Below are 16171 nucleotides of genomic sequence, written 5' to 3'. Positions count from 1 at the left end.
ACTCGGTTCCTTCAGCTACCTACTCGTGTCCATATCCGTTATGTACATGTACTTGTGTCAAACATGTGTGTAATTAAAAAAAATTTAAAAGAAAAAAAAAAAAAAAAAAAAAAAAAAAAAACAAACAAACAAAGAAACCAACCTTAAGCGTCTCCTGTGTACCTATGTCAACAAAATGTGTTTCCTAGTTTAATACTCGTAGTATTTCCTCCGTTTACCTTTTCTTTTTTAGTCAAAAATGTGCTTTATTATCTTGTACGGGTCTCCAAACCTCCAAAATTGATTTCTTTTAGGATATATTATTTTTGATAATTATTTTTTATCCGAACTTGGATTTAAAAAAAAAAAAAAAAAAGAGCTCGGGACTCTTCCCATAGATTCCACGATACCTCAAGAAGTTATTTGGGTGTTCGGAAGCTTGGAACCATCCATTTTGCCTTTAAAATGTCACTTTAGCCATTTATGTACAGGCCTCCTTTAAATCAATTCAAAGTCGCCACATGAGTCTTTATGTTACCGACTAGTGGTTATACATATATGGTTTCAAACAATGCCATATAACCCTTGGACGCATCTCCTACCCTCTCGTGAACTTTTGACTCGGGTCTTGAAACCTCTGAAATTGGTCCAAAAACGTGAATTATAGCCTTCACTTTTGGAATTTCTTTTCACTTTTTCGGACCTGGATAGAAACAAGTTAGGGTGCTTCTCATGAACCCCACAACACCCTAGAAGGCCATTTGGGTGGTTGGAACATCCATTTTGCCTTAGAAATATCACTTTAACTGCTTACATACAAGTCTCCTTTAATTAACTCAAGGTCACCATAAAGGCCTTTGTGTGAATGATTAATGGTCATATATGGTTCCAAACAACATTATATGACCTCAAGATGTATCCCTTACCTTTCCGACAATTTTCAACAACGGGTCCCGAAACCTCCAAAAACGGTCCAAAAGCGTGGAATTATAACCTTCAATTTTGGACAATTTTTGACTTTTTCGAACCTGGAAAGAAAATAAGTTGGAGTGTTTCCCAAGGACCCTACGACACCTCCGGAAGTCATTTGGATGGTAAATGCATCCACTTTGCCTATAAACATTCAAATTAACTATTGTTATGTATATGCCTCCTTTCAATGACTCGAGGCCATCACGGGGTTATATGTAATGTGATTAATGGCTATATATGATTCCAAATTAAACAACAATTTTATTTCCTTATGATATGATATACTTGTATTTTTTTTTTTAAACCATATGATATACTTGTATGATTCTAAGCAAAATTGTTACAAATGTGTAAGGAGTGACTGATAGTCCGATCAATTACAAACTAAGGGCAAGGGTTGATTCAAATTGTCGTCCGCAATTCGGTTTCTTAAAGCTTAGTTTAATTTAAAGTAATTTCAAATGTACATCCGTCGCATGTTCCAAACTTGTAACTTTCTCAAGAAATCATAGTTTAAACAAACTTTAGGAATTAAGTACAATACTTGTATAATTTACATGCTGAGACAGTGCGTACGTATATCATATTGCTTTTTTTCCTGTCTTCCGTTTAAGCTTTCATCTTGGAGACTTGGAGTGCTGATAATTTGAGCAGTTAGAAACTTAAAAGGAATAAATTGTTGACCAACTCCACCTCACCAATTTTGTCTATCGTTTTCTTTGACTTGGTAATAGACATATCCTATATAAACCCTACAAACACATCTTATTAAGCAAACCATAACACAAAAATCATTCTATTTATCAAGTTTATTAGTGCTGAAAACACAAGCATACTCTCTGAAAAGCCAAAACAAACATGGATAAGTCCATGATGAGCTACTTCATTGTTCTTGCACTCTTAGCACTTGCCCCATTATGCTTCTCTCACAAATTCCAAGGTGGTTATCTCTACCCTCAGTTCTATGACCGCTTGTGCCCACAAGTGGAACAGATAGTCAAGTCTGTTGTTGCTCAGGCGGTTGCTAGGGATCGTCGAATGGCTGCTTCCTTGCTTAGGCTCCACTTTCATGACTGCTTTGTTAAGGTATTTGAGTTAAATGTACAAGTATAATATAATAATGCTCATTTCATAGGAGTTTAATCAATTTGAAGTCTAAACCAATGCTGATTTTTCTGTTAACTGTTGTAGGGATGTGATGCCTCATTGCTATTAGAGAGCAATGGAAACATAATCTCAGAGAAGGGGTCGAACACTAACAGGAACTCAGCTCGAGGGTTTGAGGTCATTGATGAGATCAAAGCCGCGGTAGAGCAAGCATGCCCCCACACCGTCTCTTGTGCTGATATCCTTGCTTTAGCTGCCAGAGATTCAACTGTTATTGTAAGCATCAATTTACGTAGTACAAGGGCTAATATTTAAGCATGCAGATGCTGTTGCACATATAGTTAAATTATACTTATATAACGCTAAAAATACTGCAGGCTGGTGGACCAAATTGGCAAGTACCTCTAGGAAGAAGGGATGCTAGAGGAGCAAGTATACAGGGATCTAACAACGACATTCCTGCTCCTAACAACACATTTAACACCATTCTTACCAAGTTTAAACGCCAAGGCCTCGACCTCGTTGACCTTGTTGCCCTCTCTGGTTTGTTACAATCACCTACTCGTCTCACTGCCTTTCATGTCGATGGATACATGCTCATTTTATTAATAAAAGATGTGTAAATACTAACCAAAAGAAAATAATTATATTGGTGCAGGTGCTCACACAATAGGTAATGCAAGGTGTGTTAGCTTCAGGCAAAGGCTCTACAACCAGAATGGAAATGGAAAGCCCGACTTCACACTAGACCGAGCATATGCGTACGAGTTGCGCAGCCAGTGCCCGCAGTCTGGTGGTGACCAAAACTTATTCTTCTTGGACTATGCAACTCCCTTCAACTTTGATAACAGTTACTACAAGAACATATTGGCTTACAAGGGACTGTTGAACTCTGACCAAGTTTTGTTAACCAAGAATCAAGAATCGATGCAACTAGTAAAGCAATATGCTGAGAACATGGAGCTATTCTTCGATCATTTTGCAAAGTCCATGGTTAAGATGGGTAACATTTCCCCATTGACAGGACCGAAAGGAGAGATCAGGCAGTACTGTAGAAGTATTAATTACTACTAAGATCCTCTGTTTTCCCCTGTTTTGTTGCTTTAGTTGAATATTGGATGTAACTTATATTGTTATTCTCTTTGTTCTAAATTTTTTTTAAGCATTTGTGTTTAAAGCGGAGTAGTTGTTGCTTGTGACAAGCTCGCAGATAAATTTGTATGTCATATCTGTCTTTCGAGATGAAATAAATTTATTTTGTTTTCTGCTAAAGTTTTGTTCAATTCAAATGGCTTTATTAGACTAGTGGAGGAGTTTGCATTGTAAGGCCCTTTTTTTTACTAAATTTAAAATTTATATAGTAAAATAATTAAAAGTTAGTTAAAACTTAAAATAGTGTAATTTAAGTAAAAATATAAATTTAATTCAGCAAAAATAAGTAATTAATTAAAATAAAACTTAATTAGTAAAGAAAAATATTATAACAAATAAGTAAAAATAAAAATTAATCGAGAAAAATTATCTAAGTTTAGGTAAGTTGATTTAATTTTAGCAAAAATAACTTAGCAAAAATCAAGGAAAGAGAACATGGCCTTTTTTTTTTTAATTGACTAAATTTGACTTTTGTGCTACTATACTTATCAATTTTTGTAACTTATGTCTTAAACATTTTTTTTTTTTTTGGACAAGACTTATGTCTTGTACATAACAGAAAATCTTGCGTAGACCTGGTCCACAATAATATTATTGTGGACCTAAGGTTTATATATACGTAGCTGACGTTATATTAAGCATAGTGACCCCTAATTTTAACATAGTAACCTTATTTTTAACATAATAACCTTTCTTAAAACTTGTGTGACCTTTAATGTTATTATGAACTTAAATTATGACGTTATGTTGAAAGTAATGATCTTAATTATTCATATTGACCATTATATTAAAATTTTCATTAAAAAAAAAATTAACCTCTTATATATTTTATAATGTTACAATGACTTTTTTTTCAACATAATAACCTTTATTTTAATATATATATAGTGACTTTTTTTAATTAATAAAACAATCATGTTGTCTTTAATATTGATGATTCACAATAAATTAGTGTGAACCAGGTCCATTTAAGAATTTGTACATAAGGAAATACTAATAATCATGATTCACAATTGTTACTTATCGAGAATAATAGATGTTGTTAAAGACATACAATAACAAGAGTGATAAATGATGAAGCTGGTTAAGTAAAAAAGAATGGAGGTAGTACTTATGCTTCATACTTGTCCTAATAAGTTATTTCTTTTGGTTTTGGAAAAAAGTGCAAATTTACAAATAGGAATACTAGAAAATACAATAAACCCTCTTTAGTAAATTATAAAATCTTGTTTTTAATAAGTATATATCATATAACCTTTAATTAATGAATTAGTTTTAGTTATAAAAAAAATTGGAAAAGATTATAGTTAAAGAATAATTGACATATTTGATGACTACTATCACACTTTATCAAACCATTTACTTCGTATTTGTGATTTATACATAAGAAATAATATAATTAAGTAATCTTATCAATTCATCTCAAATTAGTGTATATACCTCCAAAAAAATTGATTATTTCTTTTTTACAATCGTTATTGTTAATTAATAATACTAATTGTTACCGAGTTGATAAATATGATAAAAGAAACGACATTCCAAAATAAATATTACCAAGGAATTGAACTCTTAAAGGAAAGGAATTATTTGACCACAATTAGCCATCTAAAATATGGAGTACAATTTATTAAATTAAAAAAGAAAAAAAAAAATCAATGCAGATAGAGCCTCAAGGACAAATAATGTGGATAAAATCTGATATCAAGTGATGAATACGTGGTAAAGGTTTTGTAGTTTTCCTCAAGAACCCATAATAGGTCATATAAATTAAATGTGTTGGGGTATAAAATATACGTGGTAATTAAGCAAAATATGGAAACTTCTGTTTTCCTAAGGTATTCCTATTGAGCCAAGATAAGAGCTGTTCTATAATCATTTGCATGATACTGTACTTACTCCTTTGAACCACTAACAAATTTCTGCTACTAACATGCAATTAATTGAGCAATTTGCAAATCATGCATGTTAATGCGAATAATCGTAGTTGACCTACTCCACCTTCATTTTGTCTCCTGTCTTTTTCTTTGACCTTGCAAAACATCGTTACTATATATACCCTTTTAAACGTATGTCATCATATCATAACAGAAAACATTCCAATAAGTCAATTTCTAGTAGTAATATAAGCTTCTAAAACATCTAGATGGCCAAGTCCATGAGCTACTGTGTTGTTCTTGCTCTCCTAGCACTTGCAGTTGTTCCTCTATGCTTTTCTTCCAAAACCCAACAAGGTGGTTATCTCTACCCTCAGTACTACGATCACTCATGCCCGCAAGTCCAACAGATTGTCAAGTCTGTTGTTGCTCAGGCGGTTGCTAGGGAACGTCGAATGGCTGCTTCCTTGCTGAGGCTCCATTTCCACGACTGCTTTGTTAAGGTACTTGCATCATATACTCATCATATCCATAATGTTCATGTTGTTGCATATTTTGTTTGTCGAAACCAATCAATATTTACATATCGGTGGTATTAAAATTGCAGGGATGTGATGCATCAGTGCTGTTAGACAACAGTGGAAGCATAGTCTCGGAGAAGGGATCAAAGCCTAATAAGAAGTCGATTCGAGGGTTTGAGGTCATTGATGAGATCAAGGCCGCAGTGGAGAGAGCATGTCCCCATACTGTCTCATGTGCTGATATCCTTGCTATAACTGCTAGAGATGCAACTGTTATTGTGAGCATAAACATTAATATTTTCTGCTATATTATACAAGTAGTAGCTATTCACTTATGACATTATGGGCCTTATATATGGAATGCAGTTGGAAAACTATATATAAAAATACAACGTACATATATATACTCCATTCTGAAACTAAATTAATATAGCATAAAAAAAATAAAAAAAATAAAAAAAAAAAAAGCCCATATAATTGATAATGTTATTAATTTATTAAGCAATAATTGCAGGCTGGTGGACCAAATTGGGAAGTGCCCTTGGGAAGAAGGGATGCTAGAGGAGCAAGTTTGCAGGGATCTAACAACGAAATTCCTGCTCCTAACAACACATTTAACACCATTCTTACCAAGTTTAAACGCCAAGGCCTCAAACTTGTTGATCTTGTTGCTCTCTCAGGTTTGTTTCAAAGCATTATTACATCAGCGGTGGATCTAGAAATTTTTACTTTCAAGAATAAATATTTTTTTTTTTTTTTCTCACGAAGTTTTACCAATTTTTAATAAAGGGAATGTGACTGCATGCTCAACTTTAAGGGTTTACATATCTGCTCATGATTCATATTTTCCTCTAATATTACATAGTTTTACCAACAATATATGGGTGAATAATAAGATTGCGTTATTTATTGCATTTTATTATTCTAATGTGGATTGAAATTAACAAGGAGTGATGGTACAGGTGCTCACACGATAGGTAATGCAAGGTGTGTTAGCTTCAGACAAAGGCTGTACAACCAGAATCGAAATGGGCAACCTGATGTTACACTAGACCGGGTATATGCTTCGCAGTTGCGCAACCAATGCCCACGATCCAGTGGTGACCAAAACCTATTCTTCTTAGACCATGTATCACCCTTCAGCTTTGACAACAGCTACTACAGGAACATATTGGCTAACAAGGGACTGTTGAATTCTGACCAAGTTTTGTTAACCAAGAATAGAAAGTCAATGAAACTAGTCAAGCAATATGCTGAGAATATTGAGCTATTCTTTAATCATTTTGCAAAGTCCATGATTAAGATGGGTAACATTTCTCCATTGACAGGCCCAAAAGGAGAGATCAGGCAGAATTGCAGAAGGATTAATTCCTACTAAGAATTTTTAACAGGACAAAGTCCTCTGTATTTTTATTTTTAATGGGTTTTTTTTTTTTTAATTTTATTTTTATTCCTGTATTGTTGTTTAAGTTGAAAATTTGTGTAATTTATTCCGTTCTTTTTAACTGTACAAGGAAATTCATAACAAAGTTTATGCATGACACTAATATTTATGTCCTAGTTGAAAATTTAGGCCAAGAACTCAAGAAGAAGTAATAACGGCTAAGTTTGATCAAATTTCGTGGCGAAACAAAACATTGTTCCTGTTAGACTACAACAAAGGCATTATTGAAAGTTTGAAACAAAATCTTACACCCGAATACCACCATCGATAATTAGGGATGACAACGGGTCGGACCGAACAGATCCGTCTTTGTATCAAGGATTCGAATCCGACCCAGATCCGTCGGGTCCGGAGAATGGAGACCCGGATCCAGTTCCAACGGGTCCAACGGATCCGTTATTTTGCAATAAATATAATGTTTGGGTTAAAAAATGCATTTTAAACTTCCTTCGAGGGTTATAAAGTTCAACTTTATTTAAAACTATCTAAAAACACAAAGTAACCAACTTATACACTTATATTTTGAAATAAAAATTATAAATAACGAAAAAAGTACGATGTTACAGACAAGTGAAAAACAACGATGATATATCCGATATGAGCATTCAAAATTCATCTCTAGAAAGAGCTAATCTCTATCACTACTAACATCATCAACATTTTTAATAAAGCAACAAACAATTTTAGTTTTTTTTTTATAGAAAAATTAAAAAACGGGTAAATGGATCTGGGTCCGAGTCTAGAGGCCAGACCCGGATCCAGATCCGTTTTTTTCAGCAAGACTCGGATCCGACGAGTCCAAAATTTTCACGGATCCAAATCGGGTTCAGATCCAGTGTCATCCCTAGAATACTTAACTTTCTCAAAACACATTCCATGCACTCTAATGTGAAGCGAGGAGTGTCTAGCTAATTGACTTATGTATGTACTCCATACTTGTTTAAATTACGATTGGATTTCTAAACATATCCTTTGCTTCTCCTATAATATGTGGATTATATTGGGGAATAAAGCAACAACATTAAAGATTACACTAAATTTCCGCCTAAAACTTTACCTTGCTTAATTAGAGTAGTCTATTTCTACTCCCATCTTTTCTTGGGTGCAAGGAAAGTAACCTACAATCCTAGATCAATCTAAAAAAAAAAAATACCAAAACAATTAGATAATATTATGGCTAAAACTGTACCTTGCTTAATTAGACCCACAAATAAGATAATCTTAAGCATAATTAGGAGGAAATATTGGTTTGGCTTCACTTCTTTTCATTTTTAAAATAACGTTTTACCAACCACCATATCTATACAAGTGTAATTGATGAAATTGTGCTACTAACAATTACAATATATTATGCCACATGCAATGTGTCCATTGTGAATACAACATTGGCCAGAGTTGCTAACTATTCACTTAATTTTTTTTCATTAAAGGAGAAGGCTCTACTCAAATCATAATAACGTCTAATTTAATCCGGAATAGGACTTAAAAGACGGAATTCCTTAAGCGGGGGAAGGAAATTCCTACCCCAAAGAGCCCCCACTGGGATTTTATACCACAACTTTGTGGTTGTGCCATAATTTCAAGCAAAAATTTGCTCTAAGCCAACACCTTGTTTAGTTTTCAATTTTGTAAATCATTGGACCATCATATTTTGTGATATCTCCCTACCTAACCTTTTTAATGATTAATAATTTATTTACATAAACTATAATTTTCATGTTGACCGTTATACGATCAATGAACGAGTTAATTATTTTTTGTTAATGTAAGAGGCGTGCTAAAAACATGGTGTAACTAAGCTATTGTCGTATCTTAGGCTGCTGAAAAACTTTGCAACTAAAATTAATCGAGCTTAATTATGCCATAGGAACGAGGTGCATATATATGCCAAATTGCCAATTAATTCTATTAAAGAACACTATCTTAGTCAGCTGGTAGCAGTTGAAAATTATAGGCCATTCAACCAATCATCTTTTTACTCATCAATCACCTTAGACCAACTACTACTCTCATTAATTAACTACCCTTTGTAATAAGAAGAGTTGAATAATCATTCATAAACTACCTATGCTCAGCTCGTCACTCAATTAATCAATTTTAACGGAGATAATTAAGAAAGTATGTCATCATAAATCATTACCGTATAAATAAAGAATACGACTTTTATTGACATGCTCAATTATTATTACTTGGTAACAGGTAAGTACGATTTCGGATGAAAAGAGTAAGTTACCATTGACATGATGATGTTGGTATAAGAAAGACGTCAATTCAAATTCAATAATTAATGGCAACAAAACTTGTTAAACTAAAGTAGGACTCCTCATTCTATAAAGGTGGGTCTATACTCTATAGTCTTTAGCTAAGCAAGTAGAACTCTTTTAAGTAAGAAAAAGCTAAAATTCTCTCTCCTTGTATACGAGTCTCGAAACAAAGCTATGATTAAAGCAACAGTTAAGTTGCTGTATTATTGAACCTTAATTACATGCTGGATTCCAATTCAAAGAAGAGTCCCTCTTAATAATTATTACTAAAGAAATCATCTTAGCTTGTCATCTTAGACTGCTGTAAAGCAAGGTTAGGCCACACCGACAATTGATAACCCTTTTGATTAGGACATTTTTTATAGGCGTTAATTACTGCTATTCGAAAAACGTGCACAACCTAATTGGCTTGGTTAATTGGGATTAGAGAAGGATATAATTAAAGTAAAGCATGAAATAAACTTCGTGACCCTACAGTGCAAGGACTTATTTTGTAATCGCTCTGTGCCTCTGTGTTTTGGGTTTAATGTATCAATTTGACTTAATACATTTGATAAAGCATAATTTTAATCATATAATAAGTATAAAAAGTAGATATTTTAAAAATAAACATAAGATAGACCTATAAAACATCTTAGGTTAGTAAATCATTACGATCATAATGATGCATATATAAATAATGTAAAAGTCAAATTGTTACTCCATACTACGATAAGAAAACAGTTATGAATTAATTAAATCATTTGTTAATGCATCTCGGATCTTTTTCATGATTAGGGCAGCGCACTTTGCAAATAGTATACATAAACTAACTGATTTATGCATATAATATAACTCAGAGGATCTAATATTTTTTGTATCTTATAGGTTGTTCTTATTATATGTATTCTCTATGGTCAAATCTGATGGCTCAATTTATTTGTAAATGATCCAAAGCTATTCATATACAAAAGAATAATGTGATCTTTTTTTATATATAAACATGTATTCTCAGATGGGTGTCCATTCACTAATATTAATATGAAGTTTTGATTTGAAGGAAAGCTTTCCAGCTAGAGGAATTGTGTAAAGTGCAAAGTTTAAATTTTAATTAATTTGGAATGAAATTAGCTAAGATCAATTCTTTTTGCTGTTTTGCACCAATGCCCCTATGTATAAAGAATGCTGCTTATGGCTTGAAGACCTAACAAAGTAGAGTAAATGATACTTGTAATTACATATTTTTGACATTTACATAGCTCCTCAGGTCATCGCTTGAGAGTAGAGGGGGAGCTAAGGGAATCCTCCTACTCCCAAGCCTTTTGTAGTTGGTGGGGCTCAAACCCGTGACCTCAAAGTCACAAGGTGAGTTCCCACCAACTTCACCAAGTTTTGCTTGGTGTATAAGATATATATGGAGCACTTATATAGCAATAATCTTTGCCCAAATGTTTAAAAAATTAAAACTATAATAATTCTATAAATTACCACCTTAGAATCGCCCTATCTTACAATCTAGAAATTAAAGAGGTTGTTAATTAATGATAAGCTATATGTTGAATCAGTTATCTTTCAAATTGAAAAATGTTGAACCACTTGTATTATTGTATCATATGCAAGGCACAAATGCGTATGTAGCTAGTTGTATTGTATCTTGATAACATTATGATGTCTCAATTCCAACAAAATATACTTACTTCCTTTTTATTTGCAAAATTTTCAATTTCACACTTGTCAATGTATGACTTCAACCGATAATAACTTTTATTTTTTCTTAAATCAACTAATAAAAATATTTACTTGCAATGAGTTAAAATTGCACAAAGTTGATATTACAAAGTATATATTACAACAAATGTAAAAATATTTCAGATAATTGTACTTTTACTTGAGTATAAATTATTAAAGATTATCAAAATTTAGCGTGTAGATAATGTAAAACTCAAAATGTTGCACGCAGCTAAAAATAAATAGAGGAAGTATCAAATTTGACTATTTATTCACATTCTGTAAGACTTTAACCTACATTTCAAACCACCCTCCCTCCCCCAATACCGTTAAATAGTGAGGTGACAAAATCACCTAATAATATGTCTTATATGACCCACCCAAGACCTTGGTGTCCTTTGCTTTACATTGCATGGTTCTTTTTTAATTCTATGATATGAAAACTAATGCAATAAATAACATGACTTGTTAACAACTCCACTATTTTATTTTTGTACCTCTTATCTCGCTAGTTCTTGTACTCTATTCATTTACTTCAAAGAACAAGAACTCTCCTGCTATAAATAACAACGTACAACATCCTCTAATCTAAGCAAAAGCATTATTCTTTACTCAAAAATGGCTAAGTCTCTTAACTATCTCATTCTTCTTTCTCTCTTAGCCATAGTTCCTTCATGTTTCTGTGAGAAAAGCCAAGGGGGTTCTCTCTACCCACAATTCTATGATCACTCATGTCCCAAAGTTGAAGACATTGTTTGGTCTGTAGTCGCAAAGGAGGTCGCTAAAGAACCTAGGATGGCAGCCTCTCTGCTTAGGCTCCATTTCCATGACTGTTTTGTCAAGGTCTTTACTTGAAATGAATGATAATATTACTATATATGCTTATTTCAGATAATGTTCTTATTTTTTCGTACTTTAATAATGGGTTTAAACTGATGATTACTACAGGGTTGTGATGGTGGTGTGCTGCTGGACAGCAGTGGTAGCATAATAAGTGAGAAGAAGTCGAACCCAAACCGTAACTCAGCCCGAGGATTCGAGGTCATTGATGAGATCAAGGCAGCTGTGGAGAAAGCATGCCCTGAGACTGTGTCCTGTGCTGATATCTTGGCTATAACAGCCAGAGACGCTACTCTTCTTGTAAGTTTGGCATGTAAATCTTAATGTTATTATATCATACTACTACAAACATGTTATTATGTAAATCATTATGGTTAATAATGGTTCATGTATGGTGCAGGCTGGAGGACCAAACTGGGAAGTACCACTAGGAAGAAGGGATTCTCTAGATGCTAGTTTAAGTGGTTCAAACTACAACATTCCAGCTCCTAACAACACTTTTCAAACCATTCTTACCAAGTTCAAGCTTAAGGGGCTCGATCTAATCGACCTTGTCGCGCTCTCAGGTATGCTGATCACTTTTTTTTTTCTAGCCCTTTGATTAGCTCTGTCTGGAACAAAAAAAAAAAAGTGACATTGATATGAAATCAAATTCTAATCTTGCCTTAGAAAAAGAGATTCCTCCTTTTAGAAAAGTAGTCCTATAATGAACTGGGGTGCTAATAGAGAAATAATTGTCCTTTGAGGGGCTTAGAATGCTCATATTATTGTACATAAAAGTGTAAAAGCCAAGCCAATACAAAGTGTTGTGTACAGAGAAAAGTCTAAATTCCTCAACTATTTTATGGTAAACAAGAAGCTAATTGACCAAAATGCCCATCAATAACTTTACCAAAAAATTGAATGGGGCTAGTGGCAGGATAGAAATTAAAGAATTTTTTTAAAATTGAGCATGTCATTCACTACATATTAGATATCTAATGGTTTTATAGTTAGTTGTCTGTGTACGAACATGTAATGGGGATAAGGTCATATGGAGACAGAAGACAGAGCAGTAGTGTGTTCTTCATTTCCGAACCTTGAGGTTAGGGGTTCAAGTCTTATAATTAGCACAAGTTTTATATTACCTCCCCTGTCCCTTCTAGGCCCATCTTTCCTTCATTTCAAAAGGGGAAAAACGATTAGGAAAATAAAAAGTATCACTAAGCCAATCATGTACTTCGTATATTTCATTATTCAGCACTAAATGTTAGAGGCTGAAGTTTGCAGAGGATTAATCTTTTTCAGGGAGTCACACAATTGGGGATGCAAGGTGTACTAGCTTCAGGCAAAGGCTATACAACCAGAGTGGAAATGGGCAACCTGACAACACTATGAACCAAGCATATGCAGCCGTGTTGCGCACCCGTTGCCCACAGTCTGGTGGTGATCAGAACTTGTTTAAATTAGACTATGTAACCCCTTTCAAGTTTGACAACAGCTACTACAAGAACTTACTGGCTTACAAGGGCCTACTCAGTTCTGATCAAATTCTTCTTACCAAAAACCAAGATTCCATGAAACTAGTGAAGCAATATGCTGAGAACAATGAGCTTTTCTTCCAGCATTTTGCTCAGTCCATGGTTAAGATGGGAAACATTGCTCCATTGACTGGCTCAAGGGGTGAAATCAGAAGAATCTGCAGAAGAGTCAATCACTAAAGTTTGGCATAATTCATGTATGTGTGTGAATTCCAGTATTTTTTTTGGGAGGCAAGGGGGGCTATTTAAGTATTTATCTTATGTTATTTTTTAAGGGTTGAAATCATTGGGAAAATGTGAAAAGTGTTTGTGAGATAGCAGTATGTATGTTTTTGTGACTAGTGTGCCCTCATTGTTTGACAGCAACTTTTGTATCTTCTTTTGCAATTAAATAAATTGTTCTTAGGGTAATTTTGTAGCATCCTCCTCAATTACATTCTCCTCCCTTAGGAGGGGAAAAAAAAGGGCAAGAAATCAGCAAGTTGGCAACCATTGAACTAGGACACCTAAATCATTCAAGTCTCAAAACCTTCCCACTGATGGATAAATCTGAGAATGGTTTTATCAGAAAGATCAATGATATAAACCTACTAGTAGATTTTAAAAAACCACTGTAGTCAAAAGATGAATTGAGTTCATGTTTACCTCAACTGACGCAAATAGCAAAGAGACAACAAATATGAAGCATCAAGAGCTGAAATTACTAATTCTTAGTCTGAACATTCCTGAAGACAATTCACAGATAGGCCTCAAAATCATAAAAGCACTAGCATGATGTATCTCAGGCATCCCAAACTTAGCAGAAAAATAACACAAAGATGGAAGTCAATAAGTCATACAGATATGCACATACCATTCTAATAAGAAGATAAAGTTTTAAGGTGAAAAACATGTAAAGATAACCTGATGCACCATATAACAAGTCTCGAGTAGCAATGTGAACTTGTTTCAGTGGTAGAAAGCTATGTTAAATTAAGCCACCAATCATTGACCCACAGTGAAACCTTTTCACTTGTGCCTTAGTGTACGAGAGTATATCATCCAAATCCTTTCCCTCTGCCATCCTCACTTTAAGCTCTTCATTTGCAGAAGCAATCTTCTCTTGACGTTTGAATATTTCTTCTTCATACTCTTTGATTTCTCTCTTATAGGCTTTGATCTCTTCCTCCTTCCTCTTAATTAAATGATGATTCTGGCTCTTAGCCTGCTTAACTTTAGACGATTCTTTAAGAAGCCTTTTGGCCTCATAGATTTCATCAAGCCGCTGATGAAGCCACCCAACATCCACATTATCCGATTCTATGTCTTGAACAAAGACCTGAAAACTGTCAACTTCAACTGCTGTGAGATGCACAAATTCTACAGTTCGCAGTTTCTCAACTATGTCACATACACTCTCAACCAACCAAGAGCGGTGCATAACAGACTTCTTGACACATTGTGCAGCAATATCGCCATACTTAGACAGTATATCTCTGAGAATGGGCGCCAGATTGTCCTTCACCCTATAACCACCAACTGTAACTAGAGGATCACTTATAACAGAATCAAAGCTGGAACAATCATCATCCATTGCAGCCATGTCTGAAAGATTAAGACTTGTTGCTTGCCTTGCATTACTATCTGCTCCACTTGGACTGTTCGGTCCTTCCTCAATAGGGGGCATTATAGGCTCCCGCAATGGTTTGTGCTCATTGGACATAGGTTTACCATTGACAGCTTTGGAGACAGAAGAAAGAGGAGACAATATTTGGATACATTCTGATCCTTCTCCAAGTTGAGTGGAAAGAGCTTGAGATTCAGGATCATGCAGACTCAGAGACAGTGGAGTTCCTGCACAGAATATATCAGCTACCCCATCATCACTACTTTCTTTTTTTATAGCGCCAATTGCAGCTGTTGATTTATTGCGCCTACAAGGAACATGTCTGACACGTCGAACTGGATATCTTCCTGAGGTAGCCCGAGAGCAAGCCTTAACCATAGGGAGATCCTAAACAACAGAAGGCCACATTTAACATAAGTTTGTGCAAAAACACATCCTACACAATTAAAAATGAGCATAAAACGCCTCGGCCTTATCTGAATAGAAAGAGGATTAGGCAACTGATGATACCGAAATAATGTGGATATTGCAAGGCGGGTATAGAGTCTTGCCTGTGATGGTGGGTTCTCAACCTCGGGTTCAGAGGTGGTTGTTGGACATGAGGACACTGCTTTGCTTTGTGATTTCAGAGTGCTACAAGGAGTCAATTCAGAAGGTGTAATGGCTGGACTTTGTGAAGCAGACACCTTTAACACGATGTCAGCAAGCTTCTCACACGTTTCAATCCTCTTAGCGACTCTTGAATGGCTAGTGTGCTGAGTTTGCAATCAACATGACATTTGACTCAAACAGATATACAGAAGTTCTCATCCAAGGAGCAAATAGACACTTGCAAGGCATGCTTACAGTATAAGATCAGAATAAGAAGGGAGATCAAGTTGGAAAAGGGTGAAGGGGAAAATGGCTAGGCAGAACAGCACATAAACAGGCATGCATTTTACTTTATGTAGTTTAGTCAAGTTTTGCTCAACATACTACATTTTTACGGATTGCATGGTAGATAGCTTTAACAAGTGTAGTTTAGGAGTAAAAGATTCATGATTGACAAAGGCAAACTCTCCTCTATTGATGGATGCGGCCTAGACCCATTTGATAATTGCCTAAGATACAACCTTGGGCCATTCTAACAACACAGTCGCAGACTCACAGTCAATGTGTACAGGTCTAATTAAAATTCAAGCCTAC

The 16171-nt window shown here is 34.6% G+C and overlaps 4 protein-coding genes across 4 annotated transcripts; 3 read left to right on the top strand and 1 right to left on the bottom strand.

The window, feature by feature from the left end:
• The first annotated feature begins 1754 nt into the window (after window positions 1-1754).
• On the top strand, window positions 1755-3306 carry LOC145561807 (peroxidase 72-like). The gene is made up of 4 exons (XM_081621917.1): window positions 1755-2037; window positions 2143-2334; window positions 2436-2601; window positions 2717-3306. Exons 1-4 carry the CDS (start codon window positions 1810-1812, stop codon window positions 3130-3132), a joined length of 1002 nt encoding a protein of 333 aa, XP_081478043.1. The 5' UTR covers window positions 1755-1809; the 3' UTR covers window positions 3133-3306.
• A 2047-nt stretch (window positions 3307-5353) lies between these two features.
• Window positions 5354-7022, top strand: LOC145562993 (peroxidase 72-like). The gene is made up of 4 exons (XM_081623403.1): window positions 5354-5587; window positions 5692-5883; window positions 6120-6285; window positions 6568-7022. The coding sequence occupies exons 1-4, from the start codon at window positions 5354-5356 to the stop codon at window positions 6981-6983; spliced, it is 1008 nt and encodes a 335-aa protein (XP_081479529.1). The 3' UTR covers window positions 6984-7022.
• Window positions 7023-11526: 4504 nt separating this feature from the next.
• On the top strand, window positions 11527-13814 carry LOC145562992 (peroxidase 72-like). The gene is made up of 4 exons (XM_081623402.1): window positions 11527-11863; window positions 11969-12160; window positions 12261-12426; window positions 13148-13814. The coding sequence occupies exons 1-4, from the start codon at window positions 11639-11641 to the stop codon at window positions 13558-13560; spliced, it is 996 nt and encodes a 331-aa protein (XP_081479528.1). The 5' UTR covers window positions 11527-11638; the 3' UTR covers window positions 13561-13814.
• A 374-nt stretch (window positions 13815-14188) lies between these two features.
• Window positions 14189-15369, bottom strand: LOC145562991 (uncharacterized). Its single transcript, XM_081623400.1, has one exon. The coding sequence runs from the start codon at window positions 15362-15364 to the stop codon at window positions 14348-14350; it is 1017 nt and encodes a 338-aa protein (XP_081479526.1). The 5' UTR covers window positions 15365-15369; the 3' UTR covers window positions 14189-14347.
• Window positions 15370-16171: the final 802 nt, after the last annotated feature.

The sequence above is a fragment of the Chenopodium album genome, chromosome 10 (assembly GCF_948465745.1).
Source record: "Chenopodium album chromosome 10, dcCheAlbu1.1, whole genome shotgun sequence".
NCBI lineage: Eukaryota > Viridiplantae > Streptophyta > Magnoliopsida > Caryophyllales > Amaranthaceae > Chenopodium > Chenopodium album.
The sequence above is the reverse complement of the archived record's forward strand: the minus strand, read 5'-3'. Positions and strand labels throughout refer to the sequence as shown.

Coding starts and splice junctions, on each gene's coding strand:
- LOC145561807 (XM_081621917.1), top strand. CDS start 1,810: ATGGATAAGTCCATGATGAGCTACTTCATTGTTCTTGCACTCTTAGCA. Junction 2,038..2,142: donor TTCATGACTGCTTTGTTAAG/GTATTTGAGTTA, acceptor TAACTGTTGTAG/GGATGTGATGCCTCATTGCT. Junction 2,335..2,435: donor CCAGAGATTCAACTGTTATT/GTAAGCATCAAT, acceptor AAAATACTGCAG/GCTGGTGGACCAAATTGGCA.
- LOC145562993 (XM_081623403.1), top strand. CDS start 5,354: ATGGCCAAGTCCATGAGCTACTGTGTTGTTCTTGCTCTCCTAGCACTT. Junction 5,884..6,119: donor CTAGAGATGCAACTGTTATT/GTGAGCATAAAC, acceptor CAATAATTGCAG/GCTGGTGGACCAAATTGGGA. Junction 6,286..6,567: donor TGATCTTGTTGCTCTCTCAG/GTTTGTTTCAAA, acceptor GTGATGGTACAG/GTGCTCACACGATAGGTAAT.
- LOC145562992 (XM_081623402.1), top strand. CDS start 11,639: ATGGCTAAGTCTCTTAACTATCTCATTCTTCTTTCTCTCTTAGCCATA. Junction 11,864..11,968: donor TCCATGACTGTTTTGTCAAG/GTCTTTACTTGA, acceptor TGATTACTACAG/GGTTGTGATGGTGGTGTGCT. Junction 12,427..13,147: donor CGACCTTGTCGCGCTCTCAG/GTATGCTGATCA, acceptor AATCTTTTTCAG/GGAGTCACACAATTGGGGAT.
- LOC145562991 (XM_081623400.1), bottom strand. CDS start 15,364: ATGGTTAAGGCTTGCTCTCGGGCTACCTCAGGAAGATATCCAGTTCGA.